Source organism: Schistocerca gregaria, chromosome 1 (assembly GCF_023897955.1).
Source record: "Schistocerca gregaria isolate iqSchGreg1 chromosome 1, iqSchGreg1.2, whole genome shotgun sequence".
In the NCBI taxonomy this organism is placed as follows: domain Eukaryota; kingdom Metazoa; phylum Arthropoda; class Insecta; order Orthoptera; family Acrididae; genus Schistocerca; species Schistocerca gregaria.
The window spans coordinates 948,364,532-948,386,363 of NC_064920.1; the positions used below are offsets into that span (position 1 = coordinate 948,364,532).

General features: G+C 38.9%; 1 protein-coding gene across 1 annotated transcript in view; it reads left to right on the forward strand.

Moving 5' to 3' along the window:
* LOC126276028 (protein PBDC1) overlaps positions 1–7,410 on the forward strand; it is a 56,354-nt gene extending 48,944 nt beyond the window's left edge. Inside the window, exon 5 of the mRNA XM_049977245.1 lies at positions 7,142–7,410. Coding sequence (XP_049833202.1) covers positions 7,142–7,351 — 210 coding nt within the window. The 3' untranslated portion in view covers positions 7,352–7,410. The remainder of the gene's footprint in view (positions 1–7,141) is intronic.
* Positions 7,411–21,832: the final 14,422 nt, after the last annotated feature.

A 21,832-nucleotide genomic window follows, 5' to 3' on the forward strand; every position in this document is an offset into this window, starting at 1 on the left:
TAAGTAACTATGGAACAGAATTTTTTGAAGCCAGATAGTGGAAACCTTCCAAAATGTCATGCATTAATGGCTTACGCTCACATTGTTCTTAAACGAAGTCAGCCTGCATCCCTCTATTTAAACACTGCAGAAACAGAGTGCATGATGAGAAGTGATTCTCACGCCGAAGTGAATAAGGCAAGAGACCCTCATGCAAAAGGTCGTTAGTTTGCATCCCGCTGGGAGCAAACTTTTTTTCCTCTTCATGTTTGTAACACATTCTGAGACTTTGTTATTCTTGAAGTTAAGTATTTTCTACAATATTTTTTGTTATTTAAGTGTAAGAGTGTGCTTTCTCAGTTTCAATTTTGTTACTTCCGTACATTTAAAAAATGAAAGATGAAATTGTTGCAGATAAACTGCTGTGCATGAAACAACTGGCAGTGGCATTTATATATTTTTTCTTTTTGCAAATAATTCATCATTTTTTCTGAATATGTAATGGTTTACGAGTGTGTGGTTTTACAGGAATCTAAGAGCACAACTTGAATTTCTGTGAATGAAACTAGCGGCAGTCTTCTTTACACTCTTGCTTGTCCCAAGTATTTATCTGCGGTAAAATCCTTAACAAGAGTAGACAGAGATGAAAGATCCCTGCCATAATATTTTTAGACTGTACCACCATAAATGAAACATTTTGATTAATCAGCTGCATGTCATACACTTAAACAAAATTCAGTAGCTGCATGAAACTTCCACATGGGAAAAATATATTAAAAACAAAGATTCCAAGTCTTACCAAGCGGGAAAGTGCCGGTAGATAGGCACAATAAATAAAACACACACACACAGAATTTCTAGATTTCGCAACCGACGGTTGCTTCTTCAGGAAAGAGGGAAGGAGAGGGAAAGACGAAAGGATGTGGGTTTTAAGGGAGAGGGTAAGGAGTCATTCCAATCCCGGAAATGAGATCCATCCTTCATGAAATCCTCCCCACTCCACCAAGAGTGTCTTTCCGCCGTCCACCTAACCTTCGTAACCTCTTGGTTCATCCCTATGAAATCCCCAAACCACCTTCCCTACCCTCTGGCTCCTACCCTTGTAACCGCCCCCGGTCTAAAACCTGTCCTATGCACCCTCCCACCACCACCACCTACTCCAGTCCTGTAACCCGGAAGGTGTACACGATCAAAGGAAGAGCCACGTGTGAAAGCACCCACGTGATTTACCAACTGACCTGCCTACACTGTGACACTTTCTATGTGGGAATGACCAGCAACAAACTGTCCATTCGCATGAATGGACACAGACAGACAGTGTTTGTTGGTAATGATGATCACCCTGTGGCTAAACATGCCTTGGTGCACGGCCAGCACATCTTGGCACAGTGTTACACCGTCCAGGTTATCTGGATACTTCCCACCAACACCAACGAATCCGAGCTCCGGAGATGAGAACTCGCCCTTCAGTATATCCTCTCTTCTAGATATCCGCCAGGCCTCAACCTCCGCTAATTTCAAGTTGCCGCCGCTCATACGTCACCTGTCTTTCAACAACTTCTTTGCCTCTGTACTTCCGCCTCGACTGACATCTCTGCCCGAACTCTTTGCCTTTACAAATGTCTGCTTGTGTCTGTGTATGTGCGGATGGATATGTGTGTGTGTGCAAATGTACACCTGTCCTTTTTTCCCCCCTAAGGTAAGTCTTTCCACTCCCGGGATTGGAATAACTCCTTACCCTCTCCCTTAAAACCCACATCCTTTCGTCTTTCCCTCTCCTTCCCTCTTTCCTGAAGAAGCAACCTTCAGTTGCGAAAGCTAGAAATTCTGTGTGTGTGTTTGTGTGTTTTATTTATTGTGCTTATCTACCGGCGCTTTCCCGCTTGGTAAGTCTTGGAATCTTGGAAAAATATATTAAAAACAAAGATTCCAAGACTTTACCAAGTGGGAAAGTGCCGGTAGACAGACACAATAAAATAACACACAAACACACACACAAAATTTCTAGCTTTCGCAACCAACGGTTGCTTCTTCAGGAAAGAGGGAAGCAGAGGGAAAGACGAAAGGATGTGGGTCTTAAGGGAGAGGGTAAACAGAAACATAGACACAAAATTCAAGCTTTCGCATCCAACAGTTGCTTCTTCAGGAAAGAGGGAAGGAGAGAGAGGGAAAGACGAAAGGATGTGTTTAAGGGAGAGGGTAAGGAGTCATTCCAAACCCGGGAGCGGAAAGACTTACCTTAAGGGGAAAAAAGGACTGCATCACTTCCAAAATGCTTACAGAATAACATGGGGGCTCTCTTTTGATAACCAGGCCTCTAGGTGTGCTTACCTACTGAATAGATCAGCAGACTGGCCAAGAAATGCAGAATAGGTTCCCTGGACCTGCCACTTAAATATTGTTCCTCGTGGGTAGCGCCGGTAGATAGGCACAATGAATAAAACACACACAGAATTTCGAGAGTGTGTGTGTGTGTGTGTGTGTGTGTGTGTGTGTGTGTGTGTGTGTGTGTGTGTGTTATTTTATTTTATTGTGCCTGTCTACCGGCGCTTTCCCACTTGGTAAGTCTCGGAATCTTTGTTTTTAATATATTTTTCCCATGTGGAAGTTTCTTTCTATTTTATTTGAAACAAACTTCCACATGGGAAGAATATATTAAAAACAAAGAGTCCAAGACTCTACCGAAGCACGACTCATATCAGCGCACACTCCGCTGCAGAGTGAAAATCTCATTCTGGAAACATCCCCCAGGCTGTGGCTAAGCCATGTTGCCGCAATATCCTTTCTTTCAGGACTGCTAGTTCTGCAAGTTTCGCAGGAGAGCTTCTGTAAAGTTTGGAAGGTAGGAGACGAGATACAGTCAGAAGTAAAGCTGTGAGTACCGGGCGTGAGTCGTGCTTCGGTAGCTCAGATGGTAGAGCACTTGCTCGTGAAAGGCAAAGGTCCCGAGTTCGTGTCTCGGTCGGGCACACAGTTTTAATCTGCCAGGAAGTTTCATATCAGCGTACACTCCACTGCAGAGTGAAAATCTCATTCTGAATCAATATCATGTTGTCTGTGACAGTCCATTTCAAAAAATAATTCTGTTCTGTCACATAATGCTGCAATAAATCCAAGGCTGCTCCCATATGTTTCCATTTTTGAATGTCTGTAATTTTGGTACCATCATGCACACAGTTTTTTGTAGTGCAAATGTTCAGTCACAGTTTCTTGTAATAAAAATCATGAGATATTTTGAAAATGGATTGACTAATAAGAAATCTTTACTTCTCTAATGGAAGTAGTTGTTCGTTGATGCAAGGCACTATTTCTTCTGTGATCAACAGCCATCCATTGTGCTTGTCATCGTGGAAAATTTACTGTCCTTCCTTAAACATTCTAACTCACTTCTGCAACATATTTTCACTAATCATTTTCTCTATGTTAATTTTCACTTATCTGACAATAAATTTCATGAGGTTGAACATTTGTAGAATTCACGAACTTGATTATGGCCCTTAATTCACAGCTGGTGGGCCAATCAATTTTCTTAAATGTGGTTATTAACAAATAATGGATTCAGATCTTGACAAAATGGAAAAAGAAGCTAAGCTACTTTGTTCTCGAGTTGAATGGTGTAACTGCGGATGATTGACCATCATGCAGTCAGATTTGCGGGAGATACATTTAAACGGTACTTACTTTCTAAATCGGCTTTGTGAGGTAATATGTTGTCAAATTTTTAACATCTTATCTCATGGGACACTGTAACTGCAGCATTAATAATGACTTACTGCTTCTTTTATGTAGTTTATTGTCTAATTATGCAAACTGAAGGTGAAGGGGAAAAAAGAAATGGAAATGGAAGGAACTTTCTGTGGAATCAGTGGCGACAAGTGAAAAAGCATCCTGGGCTGGGACTTACTAGGCAGTTGTGTTAACATTTGTGAAAGCCAGACACAGCGCTTATCACAAATGTGCGGATTGTCTTGGCACACGCCCCAGCTGACTCACATTCCTCCTAACAGCAACTATCTGCAGTCCCTGGCCATGTCCTCCATGGCTAAATATAGAAGTGCATCCTCACTGAAGGCTGTGGATTCATTGTCCGCCAAGATGAATCGATTATATGAATACATGGTGTCTGTTCTTTTGGATATATTCAAAGAACAGACAGCATGCATTCATATAATAATTTCTAGTGTTGTTGTGCTCCAGTATTAACATCTACCACTAATTCAGTTGATGCTTAACAACATAGAGTTCAGAAGCAGAATGGGGTATCTATTTTCATCAGAAAGAAAGTATTCATATTAGCTTTCATAAACTTCTCCTGTACTTTCCTTAATGTAAATGGAGTTACGACCGATACAATTTCCACTCAATCTCAGAACATCTATGCCCCTTGACTGCAGAATTTGCTGGCTGCAGCAAATCTGATATCTGAAAGTTTATGTCCCTAGTTATTTGTGAAACTAAACCTGGGGTATTGACTAGCCCTGGTTTCCAAATTGCTGCTGATATATTTGTATACATTTTTGGCTAATGCATGGCTGTATCAATCCTTGATGTTATACACCATGTGAACCTCACAGTATACCCTTATAAAACTGGCCCTAAAACTGGTCTTTGTTGAAGCTGAAAAAAATTTACTTTGGTCCAGAAATATTGTCTAGCCAGTAACACCCCCACCCCCCATTGAATTATTTAAAAAATCAAACTCCTATGTTCAAAACAATTTCAACTCTCTGATTACTGTACAGATGAGTTGATCTGTGAAATATTTCCTTTCATTATTTGGTGGAAGATAGCAAAGGTTTCAGAAAGGTTTGAAATTGTGTGTGGAGGTTGTTGGGAATCACTAAGTGCTCTCCTCAAATACTTGGTGAATATGGTGTGTATAATCCGTGTACTGGGATTTATGCTGCCTCAAGACATATATACAGTTTCTGTCTTTAATATTTGAGTTATTGTGTCAAACATTTAATGGAAGATTATACCTCTTAATTAGTAGATTATGATAGCATTTTAAATTTTTAGATTTGGTAAACAGTTTTGTGGAATGCCAAAAATCAAATTTTTATTGGCCGTGGAACCCTTTGATAGGCAACCTGCAGCTGGGACCTAGTGACTGGGTAACTGTTTGAGTCATTTAGTAATATAGATTACTATGTTAAAAAGGTGGAATGAGAACAGAGACCACGTGTAACCTACAGCAAAAAATTTCGTTGGGACTGTGTGTTTGGTGGTGAGCCAAAGTTTGACAATGGGGACTTTTAAAATTTATGTGCCAGTTCCGTAGTATTGTTAGTTGTATATCTGCTTCACATTTCTATTTGATTTACTCTCATAAATACATCAAAATATTTCATATTTTTCCTTTCCATAAAATGAGTGTAAATATAGTTCAAACCCATACACTCAAAACTACAATACATGATTCCATTATTACAAACTTTGCGTACATGCTTGCGTAATTAATACCTTACTGGCAACAGAGTTTGGACACAGGTTGAATTTAAAATGACTTAAAAAAATAATAAGATGATGATGTTTTTTTTAGTTAACTTACTGTTTCCATCCATTTTATTTCGACGTTGTCTTTACTGTAAGTGTCCAGTGATATAAATTCTGTGTGTGCTGGAGGTAAAGTTTTAGTTTAAAAATATGTACTTTGAAATGAGTGTTTGTAGGTATTTTAACTTCAACAAACAATTTTTATTCTTTTGAGGTCTTGTTAAAAGTTCAGTCTCAATATTCAGACCAGTCTGTCAAAATACAACATCACTCCCTGTACAATACAGAACAGATATGACTTCTCCTTAACACATGCATTGAACAACTCCAAGGGGGACAAAGGTATACAAACACTTGCAGTACAGCACTCTTACAGAATATCAAGTTTACTTCCAAAGGATTACACGTATGAGTGATACTTTTTTTTATACATTTTCAGAATAAATTACAAAAATAGTAATAACAAAAGTTCCAAATGTAATTACAATTTCATATAAAATTGAAAATATGGAAAATAATAGCTTTATGAAGAATACTAATTTTTATATTAAAAACAAAGATTCCAAGACTTACCAAGCGGGAAAGCACCAGTAGACAGGCACAATAAAATAACACACACACACACACACACACACACACACACACACACACACAAATTTCTAGCTTTCGCAACCAACGGTTGCTTCTTCAGGAAAGAGGGAAGGAGAGGGAAAGACGAAAGGATGTGGGTTTTAAGGGAGAGGGTAAGGAGTCATTCCAATCCCGGGAGCGGAAAGACTTACCTTAGGGGGAAAAAGGATAGGTATATACTCTCTCTCTCTCTCTCTCTCTCTCACACACACACACACACACACACACACACACACACACACACACACACACACACACACACACACACACGCGCGCGCACACACACACATTCATACATATACAGACACAAGCAGACATATTTAAAGGCCTTTAAAGATGTCTGCTTGTGTCTGTATATGTATGGATGGATATGTGTGTGTGCGCGAGTATATACCTATCCTTTTTTCCCCCTAAGGTAAGTCTTTCCGCTTCCGGGATTGGAATGACTCCTTACCCTCTCCCTTAAAACCCACATCCTTTCGTCTTTCCCTCTCCTTCCCTCTTTCCTGAAGAATCAACCGTTGGTTGCGAAAGCTAGAAATTTTGTGTGTGTATTTGTGTGTTATTTTATTGTGCCTGTCTACCGGCGCTTTCCCGCTTGGTAAGTCTTGGAATCTTTGTTTTTAATATATTTTTCCCATGTGGAAGTTTCTTTCTATTTTATTTACAATACTAATTTTTATGTTAAATGAACATTAATTTAGTTATGAAGACTAATTTAGTTGTGTTGTCAAATTACACTATACTTGTAGTTACAATTTTGACAATCTTGGATCATGTTGTACATATTGTACAATACATGGTGGGAAAGAGTTGCACTAATTGGTTCCAGAAGTGCACAAAGATATGCACAAACTTGTACAAAAACTATCACAGTTAAGAAATTCAGATGCATTTGCTCAAAAGCCAACAGTCATACAAAATTGATAGTTATGATGCTCCTCCTCCTCCTCCTCCTCCTACTACTACTACTACTACTACTACTACTAAACAGTATGATTTTTGTGCAGCTAACATTGATTTATCTGTCTAACAGAAATGGCGTCCTTTTTGTGAGCGGTTCAAGAATGTTGTGGAAGACTACAGTTTTGGGACACTCTTACGACTTGATCACACAGGAGAGTACAATGAACAAAACAGTATCCTTGCACCCCGGATACAGTTTTTAGCAATTGAGCTTGCTCGCAACCGTGAGGGTCTCAATGATTGTATAAGACAAAAATATAGACCACGCAGAAATGACTGATTACAGTTTTTGTTAATTTCAGGAGAAAAATAAACATCTTTTATTCTTTTGTGAATGAACTTCATTAAAATTTTAATTAGTATTAATCTTAGCAGAATACCCTTGTTCCTTTCTTCCTTAAGCAGTAGGAATGTAAATAAGTGTCTCTCATGTCATCCAGTGAGCTTTCAGTTGTACAGTTGCATAACACTCCCTTCCATTTCCATACGTAACTGCTTATGTTTGTACATCATGTTCCTAACAAACAATAATGTAGGAGTTACGTATGAAATCTGCACATGTCATGTGGCATTGCAGACAAAGGACCAGCTTGCTTGCAGTAATTACTGTTTAAAAATAAAAAAATCCAATAAGGAATTTATTAATTTCTGAAAAAGCACAGATGGATTGGACAGTGTGTCATCAGAGCACAATATCCACAAAAATGCAGACTCTTTAACTTTCAGAACAGGCTACAGTTCATGACAAGGAAATAGGGAGAGGGGACAGTTTGACTCATCTTGTGTTTGGAGGAAGTGGGCCAAGATAAAAGAGAGAGAAAGTATTGCATCAGTAAGTAGTGTGCCAGTTTTAGGTCACAGATGATTGATGGAGACAGAAGTAAGGATAGATGTAGTAGAACAGACAGCAAATGGTGGGAATAAAACAAAATATAATCAGTAGAACAAAAGGTAAGAACTTAAGAGAAGAAAGTTAAATAAATAAAATGCACAAACACAACAGAGTAAGGAAAGAGTGGGAGGTGGCAAACATAGTGAGTTTGGGAAGTTAATGGGATGAGAGGGTAACTTGCAGAATATAAGAGGAACACGGCATTGGATGTGAGGATTCAATTATCAGTTCGGTGTAACAGGCACTAAAGTCTCTTATTTAATGCTATAGTATGTGCTCAGTAACTGGGTACTATGTAGGTTGCTTCCCAGTGTCGATTCATGGTTCCTGTAATTTCTACAAAGAAATCTGCATATAAAACACGTTGACTGGTGTATGACACATGTAATTTCATGAATGGGATTGCCATTGATAATATACATTGCATCAGTGGTGGAGTACTTTCATGAGATATCGAAGGGATGGGTGGTTCCGGATGTCGAAAGGCTGGGTGGGGGTGAGGCTGGGGCTGGGGGGAGTGGGGATACTTACGTGATTGGAAAGGAACTTCGTTCTCAAGAGTTGAGAGAAGGTGGGAGAGTGAAGACTGTCTGAGATTAGTTTTTGCACAAGGCCAGTAGGAGTAGTTGCAGGGGAAGATGGTCTGTCAGAGTCTGGTATCGTGTTTAACAATTTCGTGTAGGTGCGTACAGATGCCAGAGCTGCAGGGGAGGGAGCTTTCACTGTGGTAGAGACGGCAGGTATCAAAATAATAGGTATCATTGTTTGTTGTAGACTAAAGGTTGGAGGCATACATTTGAGGTAAAACTCAACAGGTAAAATGGAGATTTATGTTTTGGGGAAGCCCCAGATAAATTTCAGTTTGGAAAAGAAATTAACCTGTGGTAATAAGGATAAGAGTTTTTCACCTTGAATCCAGTCCACGAATGCACCATCAGAGAATCTGTTCTAAGTTATGGGGCATAAATTAAGTGAGTTTACTAAACTTTTCCCATTGGCGTACTTTTAATTTGTTATAATTGTTTATTAACTTTTTGTTTTATTTATCTTTCTTTTCCTGTACACCCATGTAGCTCCTCTCCACTTTCTGTCATCTCTGAAAAGAAGTTTGGTAATTCTTACTCCTTGAGATGCTTTTTGCATCATCTTTGTGCTTCCTTCCATCTTGGGACTAAATCAATCTTTATTGACAGGGAGTCTGAGTAACCTACCCTCACAGCTCTGACATCTCCTGTATTTTATCTTTTCTGTCTAAAAGAAGTAGTCTGTGGTTCTGAATAGTAGGAATTTAGTCTATTTTTATGTGTGAGTACTGGCTAGTTCAACTGCCTACTTGTGAGGTAAGTAATTTGATTTTAGCATTATACATTATGACGAGTTAAACAAAAGCTATAAAGGAAGTAAAATTCCCATTACACAAAATTTTGAAGTGGGCAGAGAAGGGGATGCATTTCGAAAGGTAGCACTATAATGTAACTGTGGACTGCTGGCAACGGTGGCAGAGAGGTTCTAGGTGCTTCAGTCTGGAACCACGCGACTGCTACGGTCGCAGGTTGGAATCCTGCCTCGGGCATAGATGTGTGTGATGTTCTTAGATTGATTAGGTTTAAGTAGTACTAAGTTCTAGGGTACTGATGACCTCAGATTTTAAGTCCCATAGTGCTCAGAGCCATTTTGTAACTGTGGACTGATATGCAACTCTCAAAATACAGAACTGGAAAGTGAAATTGTGAGCTATTTGAACGTGCACCATAAATGATGAACAATGTACAACTATTTGTTAATCCTATTAAACCCTTTACGAACCACTATTGGACTGCGTCCAACATCATGATTTTCTGCTACGGCTCTGCTGTCGTTCGATATATGACACGTTTCCATTATTGAGCTTTCTGTACACTCCATTGCTGGAATTCGCTAGGCTCATGGCAGCACTTAGTATGAAGATCTGACAACTCAAAGCGTGTTGTATTTGCGTGTTTATAGTACAATAATGGTCAGTAGACAGTGTGGTGATATTGCTAGTTGGCTTTTCAAAGACCTTAGGATGAAGGAGAATTTAGTGATGAAAGTGACTGGGAAGAAACTTCTACTGTGTGCAGTGATATAAGTTCTAGTGAATCAGTATCTGCTGATATAGTGGACAGCGCTGAAGAGATAGCCTGTACCTGTAGCAAATACCTGGAAAGTTTATCGTGATGGCAATGGCACTCTTATGAAAAGTTACCTTTTTCTGCCGCACAACAAGATTTCACCATTCCTCATGGTGTTCAACCAAAATCCGAAGTTCAAAATTTCCAACTTGTCTTTACTGACAATCTTATTAGTGAAACTGTGAATGCCACAAATATGTACACAAAAAAAAAAAAAAAAAAAAAAAAAAAAAAAATGAAATCTAGGAAAATCCAGGATGGAATGTAACAATGTGGTGAAAAGGAAAGTTGCCACTCACCATATAGCAGAGATGCTGAGTCATAGATAGGCACAACAAAAAGATTGTCACAAATATAGCTTTTGGCCAGTAAGGCCTTCATCAAAATTAGATGACAAACTCACACAAACACACTCACACACACGACTGCAGTCTCAGGCAACTGGGGCCACATTGTGAGCAGCAGCTCCAGTGCATGATGGAGGTGGCGACTGGGTGGGGCTGAGGAGGAGGCCGAGGAGGGGGAGGGATAGTAGGGTAGGGTTGGCGGTCAGCGAAGTACGGTTGGGGAGTGCGCAGGTAGGGTAGGGCAGCTATGTGCAGTCGGCAGCTTAGACGGAGGGCAGCGGTGAGGTCAGGAGGGGGGGCTGGCGAGGGGGAAGATAGTGGAAAAGGAGAGAAGTGAAAAGACTGGGTGCGATAGTGGAATGAGGGCTCTGTAGTGCTGGAATGGGAACATAGAAGGGGCTGGATGGGAGAGGACAATGACTAATGAAGGTTGAGGCCAAGAGGGTTATGGGAATGTAGGAAATATTGCAGGGAAAGTTCCACCCTGTGCAATTCAGAAAAACTGGTGTTGGTGGGAATGATCCATGAAACAGGCTGTGAAGCAGTCATTGAAATGATGTCATGTTTGGCAGCGTGCTCAGCAACTGGGTGGTCCACTTCTTTCATGGCCACAGTTTATCATTGGCCGTTCATGGGGGCAGACAGCTTGTTGGTTGTCATGCCCACATAGAATGCAGCACAGTGATTGCAGCTTAGCTTGTAGATCACATGTCTGGTTTCACAGGTAGCCCTCCCTTTCATGGGATAGGAGATATTTGTGACTGGACTGGAGTAGGTGGTGGTGGGAGGATGTATAGGGCAGGTCTTGCATCTAGGTCTATGACAGTGGAACGAGCCATGAGGTAAGGGGTTGGGAGCAGGGTTTGGTAGGTATGGATGAGCATATTGTGTAGGTTCAGTGGATGGCAGAATACCACTTTAGGAGGGGTGGGAAGGATAGTGGGTAGGACATTTCTCATTTCAGGGTACGGCAAGAGGTAGCCGAGGCCATGGTGGAGAATGTAATCCAGCCCTGAATGATTCTGATTTGTGAGGGGAATGCTCCTCTGTCTCTGGACAGTGGGACTTTCCTGTTCACAATACTGTTACGCTAAAAAAAGATACAGGAAATCACTCAAATTACAAAATACTAAACTTGGCACCCGTGGAGGGACATTTCATTAGAAGAATTGAAGGGTTTTCTTGGAGCAATACTGAACATGGCCTTGAATTTAAATTAGTTGACAATTGTACAGAAGACTAGCTAGAATGAACCGCGTTCGTCAAATATGTTTCTTCTAATCTTGCTTTTTTTGGCAAGTATTTTGGGTGTCACATTTAATTCCACCTGTCGCAGCTCAGGGGTGTCAACGTATGAGAGGGAGCAAGGTGAAGAACTTTAGTGAGTATATTGACAATAAATGCAAAGAACTTTGCATCAAAATGAAGTGTAGCTGGAAATGAGAGCACAGTAGGATTCAATGGAAGAATAAGGAAGAATTCAGTTAAAATGCTATTATCCAAATAAGCCTATGAAGTGGGGTTTATAAGATTTCTGTCTGTGTGATTTAGAAAATGGTTCTTCCTCCTCACATTCCATTTTATCGAAAGAAAGCTATGGAAAGTGTAATTCATCTTGATTTGTTTTCCAACCCAAATAGTGATTCATTTGGCACAGCTATTGTGCCTATCGGCCATTCCATGGCCGTAGGCTAATGACTATTCTGAGTACACTTTTTGGTTCTCAAACCCAATTGATCACTATTATAGGAAGAGAGAGCATGCACAGTTCCAAAACTCACTGTTATTTTGGAGTACACAGAATTATAATTTATGGGAGGAGTGAACAGGGCTGACCTTTACTGTGGTTGCTATGGTTTTAGGTGGCCGTAAAAGTGGTGGAAAAAGAATTATTCTGACTGATTGAAGTTGCTGTAGTGAACAGTTATATTTTCTTATTAATAGACAAAAATGAATGTGCAAAACAATTCTAGTTGGCTGTGTTGGAAATACAAATTCAAAGAAAAGAGGAGGACCACCATTATCTGACGAGGAGGAGATACTACATGAGAAGATGTAGTTGTTAGTGATACAAAATGAAGGGGGAAAAAATTGTGAAAGGATTGCATGGTTTGCATTAAACACAAGAAGAAAGTAGGAAGAAGAGAGAGAATTTTCTAATCTGGGAAATGCAAGAGGAGGTGTAGCGTTCACCTGGGATAATGTTTTAAGAAGTACCATACAGAAGAAATTTATAGACAAACACTAACATAGTTTCAAAAATTACTGTAAAAGATAATAAAGGTGTCAAGTGACATCGTATTGCATTTTAGTTTCATTTGAAACACTAGAGTAATAACCTGCAATGTATTACATCCTTAACAAGATAAAATAAATAAAGGTTGGTAAGAATGCATTGATTAGAAAAAAAATGGATTGGAAAGGTTAAATTGAGTGACAATGATCATTAGGGTGCCAACTAAAGTATAAATGTTCACATATGTAAAGAGCTACATGATACAGAGAGAGAGATTGATTTTGCTAGTAATAAATCATTTACAGGCAAACAATTATAATGCAGAAAAAGAAAAATTCAACCTTGTACAGTGTTGATTGTCATTCAGAAACTAGAGGATGATATATCATAAAAGTAAGAGAGATGTTAATATACATGCAAGTGAAGATCTCATAAAAGAGAATGTTACTGAAGTTGCACAACAAGTGAGTAAGTATATTGTCTCTGTGAAATGAGACTGTTTTGCACCACAGTTTACTTATGAAACTGACTAAGCTGTACGGCACTAGCCTGATTATAAATACATGAAATGCATTCTCGTTTGCAAATATAGACAACCACCAACTGTGTAATCTAATGACAACAATGGAAATCCGTTCTGGACTAAGAACTGACTCTGGATTTCCCACTTATTTCCAGCAGTTGTCCATCCATTAGGCTATCTGGGCATGACTCATCGCCTGACCCAAACTTCCATGTCATCAACCATGTGCCTACAACTTGCACCCGTACATTCATTATGTTTATTACTGTGCAGGGCAGACATTTTAATTGAAAATTGCTTGCCCATGTCAGTAGATAGATACAGTATTGCAGTACCTGTGTTCAGATGTATGATGCAAAGTTTCTCCTGTACAGAAACATACATCATGAATGTACTGTTGCAGGTTGCAGACACGTGGTTGATGGTTTGGGAGTGGCCATAAGTCATGCTCTGATAGCCTAATGTTAAGGCGACCACTCACAATAAACGGAAAATCTGGGTTCGAGTCCTGATCGGGCATGGATTTTTCATTGTCGTCATTCCATTATACAGCTGATGGTTGTCTATATTCACAAATGCAGATACATTTCATGGATTTTATAACAGCCATAATCGTCACAGTTCCTGTTCCTTCAGCCATGCATGCATGTATGTATGTATGACGGAACTTTCCATTGTACATTTGAACAACAGAGGCACTGCAATATCATAATTATAAACAGTTGCTTGCCACCCATCTAGTAGTTTCGGCACAGTAGTGAGTGATAAGTATTTGTGGAGTCTTAAGTTCCAAACATTACTTCACTGGAGGACCAGTCTGATGTCTTTCAAGGGGAGAGACCCTTACGTGATTCAGTTTAAGGTCTTATTTTATGCATAATTGGAGACAAGATCTATAAAAGTGGACCTGAGAAAGTAGTCGTATCAGCACAACAGGTGCTGCAACATACCTAGGTAAATGGCTGTGTTGCTTGAAGTACTGTATGGCTGATGTCTATGTAAATAAAAATTTAAATCTTTATTTTTCATACTCTCATATCTTTGAAAGTTCTTCACTGATTCCCGTGAAATTTTGACTCAATGTTGCATTCGAATAAGTGTATGTCTTTCTGTAGCTACTGGGGCACCATCTGTTGAAAGTAAATGTAATGTAATATAAAATGGAACCACTGTTAGCAAACCTCCTGAAAAGCTCTTGGCCGATTTACTTCAGATTTTATAAAATACTCAAACAAGCCACAGTATACAGGTTTACTGTTAAAACCAGCTGTGTGAAAGAAAATTATGTGCTGTGAAAATGTGTAATTCTCTTTTTCCCACCGAGCGAGGTGGCGCAGTGGTTAGCACACTGGACTCGCATTCGGGAGGACGACGGCTCAGTCCCGTCTCCGGCCATCCTGATTTAGGTTTTCCGTGATTTCCCTAAATCGTTTCAGGCAAATGCCGGGATGGTTCCTTCGAAAGGGCACAGCCGATTTCCTTCCCAATCCTTCCCTAACCCGAGCTTGCGCTTCGTCTCTAATGGCCTCGTTGTCGACGGGACATTAAACACTAACCACCACCACCACCACCATCTCTTTCCCAATGTCAGTTTCAACTACGGTAGCAGGGCATTTAAGCCATTAAACAAGATTCTACACACAAAGTGTGCTGTTTTGTTTTCTTTCTCAAAGTTGGTTTTAACAGAATACAGGAAAGTTGTATTCATGGCATATCGTATTTGATTAGAATACTACTACAGAATGTAAATTGTTCGAAAATTTGTAATCATATACATTTGTAGATGATAACTGAGCGAAGTACTGTCATTGAAGCCACTATCCTGTAATCAATAATCACAATGAGAAAGAGAGAGAGAAGCAAATCGTGAAGCATTTCTGGGTTCACTAGTATTGAATAATTTGTTTATAGTTTAATGTAAATAGTCAGTAATAAGTCAGTCTCTGCATGTATTTGAGATGCAAAATATTTCTCTGTAAACTATATGTCTTTCTGCAAGTAGTACAGTTTTGTAGTTGTCAGTTTTATACCTCTGTATTGTACACCTGTACATTTATTGATTAGGGTTTATTTTCTACTTTTATCCAAGCACCAAGTTTGTAAAAGTTGTGTGTTCATGAGCTAAGTGTTTGTGCATTGACCCTTAACCACACTGTGGGAAGGGTGATCATATAAACATTCACAACTATGGTTCTTAGTTATCAGTGCTCAGGTCACTTGGAGCTATTGTCAAGTTAGCAGAAATAGTCATCTGCACTTTACTCTTAGCTTCAGATTAAAATTGTGGCATTATCCTTATTGTAAATGAACCAGAGGAATAAATGGTTTTAGGAATGACATTCATAGCTGGACACACAAATAATGGCACCTTCTTGCCTTTCTGTACTGGACAGTTTTTGTTTTTTATGAAAGCAAATGGCTTACCAAACCATTTAGAGGGCTTTGTTGATCGTGGCAAGGGCATTCTAATCGAGAGATCCTGAGTCAGCGATACCATGCGGAAGAAACAAGAGTTATCTTGTTAACAGCAAAAAATTTAACTCATAAATCAAATGTTACGCAATTCTGTCTATATTCTGTGAATTACTGTGAAGTCATGGAGGATAATTTCTGTTGCATTTTATACAGGTCTCTCCTCACATTACAATCGCAGCTGAAGTAAGGTAATAATGTGAGTAATAATTGACATATGAGTTATTAGTCTAATCTTATCTTAATAATTTCTATGGGAATTATTCATAGTTTTATACACAGAAAGCCATGCAGTTGTTTAAGATTTTTGAAAAACGCAATGGAGCACTCATTTAAAATTTGTTAGTAGTTATTTGTTATCAGTCGTTAGTACTCTTTTGATTCCATGTACTGTAGTTCTATAAGCAATCTCCTTTATCGAAACTGGTCATTTTGTTTACTTACAACTGGGTTAAATGGTCTCAACTACCTCTGTACTCAAACTACTGTGTAGTGTGTGTTGAAGCAGGCTTGTTCACTGATCTGCTCTTGCGAGATGGCTGTCACTGACATCTTAGCAGTGAACAAATGGCCAACTCACAGTGAGCAGTGGAATGGAAGGGAAGGGGAGGGGAGGAGGATTCAGAACAAGGCAGCTCAGCACGAGAAACTATTGTCAATGAGTCTATTCTACGGCTGCTAATAGTTCTGTGGAGATGTATTGTATCACCTCACAGTGGCTAATTAATGTCTTTTGTGGCAAATGTATTTCCTGAAACAGTTGCATTGGTGATCAACGGCAATGAGAGGAAACTTACATTTCTTTTAATTGGTGAGGCAAAGAATATGGGGCAGCTAAGTACAAGACATGATATTTGTTATGATTGTTGCAGCCTTATGTAATGTCTTTTTCAGATGAAGTTTAAATTGAAGTCAACATGTGTTTTGTGACCATTTTTTTGCATGTTAAATAATGCTCGCTGAAGACTTGTGGATTTGTGGAAAATCATCTTGAAGAAATTTTTTACATGAGGTTACTAGACATTTTATTCTGAAACTTATCACTCAACTCCCGTTCCCACTGCAGTTCTGAAAGTTCTGACTGTAGCTAGGCATGTGCCACTGACCTTCCCTTAAGGGAACTACATTTCACTTCAGTTTTGCCACCATGAAATATATATGCTTGTGTTGAAAACTATGTCAAACTTAACATATTGTCATTCCTCTGAAGATGACGGACAGTTTGCACTTCCCCTGTGCTACTTAATGCTGTCTGGCAGCCACATTTTTGGCGAGTGCTCACTATTTGGGGGCAAGCGAACACGAACGCACTTGCTCACCTGACCACCTCCTGAACAGGCCTGTGGTGGAGGATACAAAGTATACTGGTATCATTTTCCCCTCCCTTCTGTTCAATTCATGGGAAGTACAGTGAAACGATGGTCAGCATATTTCTGTATGAGCCCATAGACATCTAAAAGTGAGTACAATCTTTACACTAGATATATTTTAGAGGAAGAATTGTTTGAATATGAGCATTCAGAATTTTGTGATTGAGTATAATTGTAATGCACTATGTCTTGTAACTTCTGCCACTATAAATCATCGAGCATTTCTGTTATGTACTCTCACAGACAAACTAAAACAATGATGGATTGTGACTCTGCACTTTGAATAATTTTTTTATCTTTTCTTTTAAACTCAGGAAGGCTCCTGGACTCATTAATAGTACTCAAGAATAAAGCAAACTAGGATTTTAAGATACTCCATTCATGTTCAAATTACACTTCCTTAGTATTCTTTCAGTTGATCTGAGTCTAGCATCTATTTATCTTCCCTCCATAGGACAGATGACTGTTGGCATGTTACTGTGTGAAACATCTGTAGGCAAACTCTGCAACAATCATCAAAAAGGTCCAAGGCAGAAAGTATTCCCTGAGTGATCTCATCATTGTGGAAGGCTCAATGGATCCACACAAGTATGCACATGTCCTTTGGGACCATGTCCACCCCTGCATGCAGTTTGTTTTTCCTCAGCACGATGGCACCTACCAGCAGGACAATGCAACTTGTCACTCAGCTCACAGGATACATGCATGATTTAAAGGGCAGCAGGATGAGTCTGTTGTACTCCACTGGGCTGCGTATTTCAGTGTCTCCTTTAAATAATTTATCAAATACATTCACATTCCCCACTTAATCCTAGGCAGCCTTGAACTTCAATTTGTCCCATTCCTCTAGTAGCAAAAAATTATGAATCTTAGAATGAGATATCCTCTCATTAACGTTACATTTATTCTCCTCTTTTCCAAACCAACTGCAATTAATATCCTCATTCAGAATCATGTACTCATAATTCAATCCAATATATGTTCCAATTTGCTCCTCAGGACAATTCCCAACAGCAATATGTCCCTAACTCCCACTTAACCTAACTCAATTAATCAATTCATCACCATATGAAAGCTATCCATTGGCACCTGGACATCAAGTAATATTTCATCATTTATGCCATCATTGCTACAAATATTATTATAACACCTGTCTGCTCCCCTTGAAATAGGTTCATATTTATTAATTGCACAACTTTTATTATCAAACAAAACTTTTGTCCTTTGAGGCAGTATCCATTTTTGCTTTTCCGTCTGATGGATTAATGGTTGTGCTTCAGGTACTTCAATAATTTTAGTTGAGCATAAACCTGCATTGTTTACAGTGTGTATTAGCTGAGCCCATTCATTTCTAGCAAATGTTTTTTCAATGTGAAAACTAGAGTGATCATCGTTAAATCTGGTTTTATTCCATTGATTATATTGTTCTCTTTTATTCCAATTGGTGAATGTCTTACATCCACCCCAAAATCTTGCACTTCCTAAAATAGTACCTATGTGACACATACCCATTTCTGCATTCTGTGATACTCATTTCTTGTTGTATTATATCCCTGCTTGGTCCTCATTGCATTTTCATTAGCCTCCCAGTGAACCCTGATTGAGGCCTCAGTTTTCAGATTGTCTGTTCTGGAAACTGCTATTTGGTGGCCCCTCCTGCCTAACCCCTTATCTATTATATCCCTCTGTTCCTCCAAATTTCTCCTTCTTCCCCTCAAAATTTCTATTCTGTCCTTAGCATCTATTCCTCCAATACTTTTCTTGATTACTAGATCCATTTTTCTCATTCGTCCATCTATTGCCTTAGTTTCCATTGAAATTAATGTAATTTCCCCTATACTAGTTTCCACCATTTTGCTCTGTAACATGGAGCCCATCCATATTTTCAATAAAGTTAAGAAATTCCTTTTTAGAATCAGTAGGGATATGAATTAGTTCCCATTGTAAAGAACCAGACAGCCTCAGTTTGTAACCTAATTGCTGTGCTTGTACTTATTTAGGAACACTGTTTCAAATGTCTTGAAATCTACAAATCACTCGGCATGTTGATTGGTCAGGTTTCAGCTGCTGCTGCTTCCAACTGCCTTTCTACAAAATTTACTTTATTTGGCATCTCAGGTGTGCCAGCTACAAAATTGTCTCTGCATGCAGCGAGGAATTCCACTGAAAGATGTAGTACGAAATTCTTCTCCCATAGGTAACCTTAATATTCCACTTCTTATCCAGCTGCTACACTACTTTCATTTTTCTTCAAAATACTTACTTCCTCTTCTAGTTTCTCAGTACTATTTCTAATCCTTATGTTACCCTCAAAAATTTCTACTTTAATTGATTTTAAATCTGCATCTGTTTGATTTTCATATAATTTCCACTTTTGTTCTTGTGCCTGAATCTGCCCCACAAGATAACTTTGCACAGATTCAATTTTGTCAGTCAATTCTTCTCTACTTCCTTAACCTCCTTACTTGCTCCATCTACCAATTTAACATTGCTTTCAATTTTATTCTCAGTACCCGTAAATCTCAATTACAACTGACCAGATTTGTCAATGTTTTTATTTTATCCCCAAGCTCTACTTTTAATTCCCCAAATTTCAATCCATCCCACTTTCATGTCTGTTACGAATATTTCATTCCAATTCAGATTCTGTAGTCCCTATCAAAATCTCTCTCTCCAGCTACCTCAGATTTTATACTCTCCATCTCTGAATCTACATTTTCTATCGTGGAATCATCTTCTCTAATTTCTTACTCAATGTGTCAGAAAATTCAGTAAGTTGACTTCCTGGCACTCAGTCTATTTTTCTCGTCTGTATCCCAGGTCTATTCGTACCAGTCCCAACTTCTGACTCACAAAGACTTGCCAATTTTTCAGTTTCTTTGGCCATGGCTGACAACTGGAAAACTCCAGCAAGAAATAAGCAATTGATGCTGTTACTTAGCTTAAATCTATTCCTTACTACTGTGGTGAGATACACTGTGGAAGACGGTGTCAGGGATCACGGTCTACAGTGAGGAGATGCTACAGTTACGGTGCAAAAATGATGTGGCTCAGTGGGGGCAGTAGGGAGATGTGGGACATGGGATGCTGTGGTGTAGAAATGCTACAGTATTAGTGGTGACATGGAATTGGTTGCATGGGGACAAAATGGTTCAGGTGGCATTATCAGAGATGCTGTAGTGTGTGCAGACATCAGCATGGATCAGGCAGCAGTGTGATGATGGTGACCATGTGAACATACAGCAGCCTGAATTTGTGAAGCAAAGACTGTGGCACAAAACAAGGTGGCATGTAATCTGTGTCCAATGTATGAAATCAACTATACCATAGCCTATTGCTGTATCAGATGTTCACCTATGCATTATGATTGCATTGCCAAAACTACTGTTGCTAATGCACTGCTTATAGCTCGGAGCCCTCACAGTGACAGTTCAAAGGCCTAAAGTTTTACTGGACACCTGATCTGAAAATATATCATAGAAGGAAATGAAAATGATGGTTCTATCCCAGATGGACCCCCACTCACACTGTATCAAGCCTGTAACTAATTTCTCCTTGATTATACCAACCAATAGTGATGCCTCTGGTATGACCAACAGTGGACAAGCACACAACCATTTAATACATTTAGTGGCTTGACTACTGGTGTAAGGGCTGATTGCGTGCCATTAGATTGTGTGCTACACAAAATTCAGTAACAATAATCCAGTCTTTTGAAAAGCCAATGAACAGTTTAAAGCACAAATATGAAACACCAAATGAGAAACTGGGAATGGTCCATGTAGACGATGATGTATCCTGACAGAGGTTTGACTCGGCTTTAGTTTTATTATAGTCAACAAAAATGTTCCCTTGATTGATGGCCATACAGAAAATAATTTTAATTAAACATGATTTTAGTATAGCGGTGCAAGAAAACAATTAGTTCCTTTACTGGCAATGTGTTACTTGCACAGTGGAATGGTATAGTACTTTAACTTGATGGTGTGGGTTAATTTCTCATGTTGATCTAGTTTACAAAGTCTGTTGAATAACAGTGTCTCATATGAATATCAATACAGTTGATAATATTAACTCACAAAAATAAAATGCATATCTATAGTTGCAAACTGCTTTTCCTAAAAAAGTTCAAACTGCCTACCACATTATCACGAGCTAACACTAGCAGCTCTTACGCTGCACAGTTCTTACCCCAGCCAAGGTCACTGACGATACGTGATTAAACCTGATCTGCCTTCTCTACTTGGTCATGTGACCACTACTTGGGTAATGTTAGGGCTTTAACTATTCAACCACCATTAGGAATTATCTAAAAAATTTAACATAAATGGCATTAAACAATGAAGATATATTTTTACATTTCATTTGCATTCTAATATTACACAGATTAATTTTCTATGTAACTGAAATTATGTCTTTTGGATAACTGTTTTACACTATGAATCAAAACTGCTGGAACATAATAAAGTTCACAGCTTAAATCTTCATGCCCTGCATTACTGACTTAGTCAAATGACTCATTCACAACTTTGCATTACCAGAGTTTCTTACTAATATTTCTTACTAATACTTATAAATGAAGGACAATAATATAAACTGTTTATGCAGAGGCCAATCTTTTTGTGTAATTTTATCAGACTTTCTGCTTTGGTACACAACCACTGCAGTGCAATGTCCGTGCTTATAACAAATTCCTCTTTTGATATTGCAGAATGTCACATGGCTGCTTCTATGCCCATTTTCCTTTATATGGCATGTCATTTGTCTG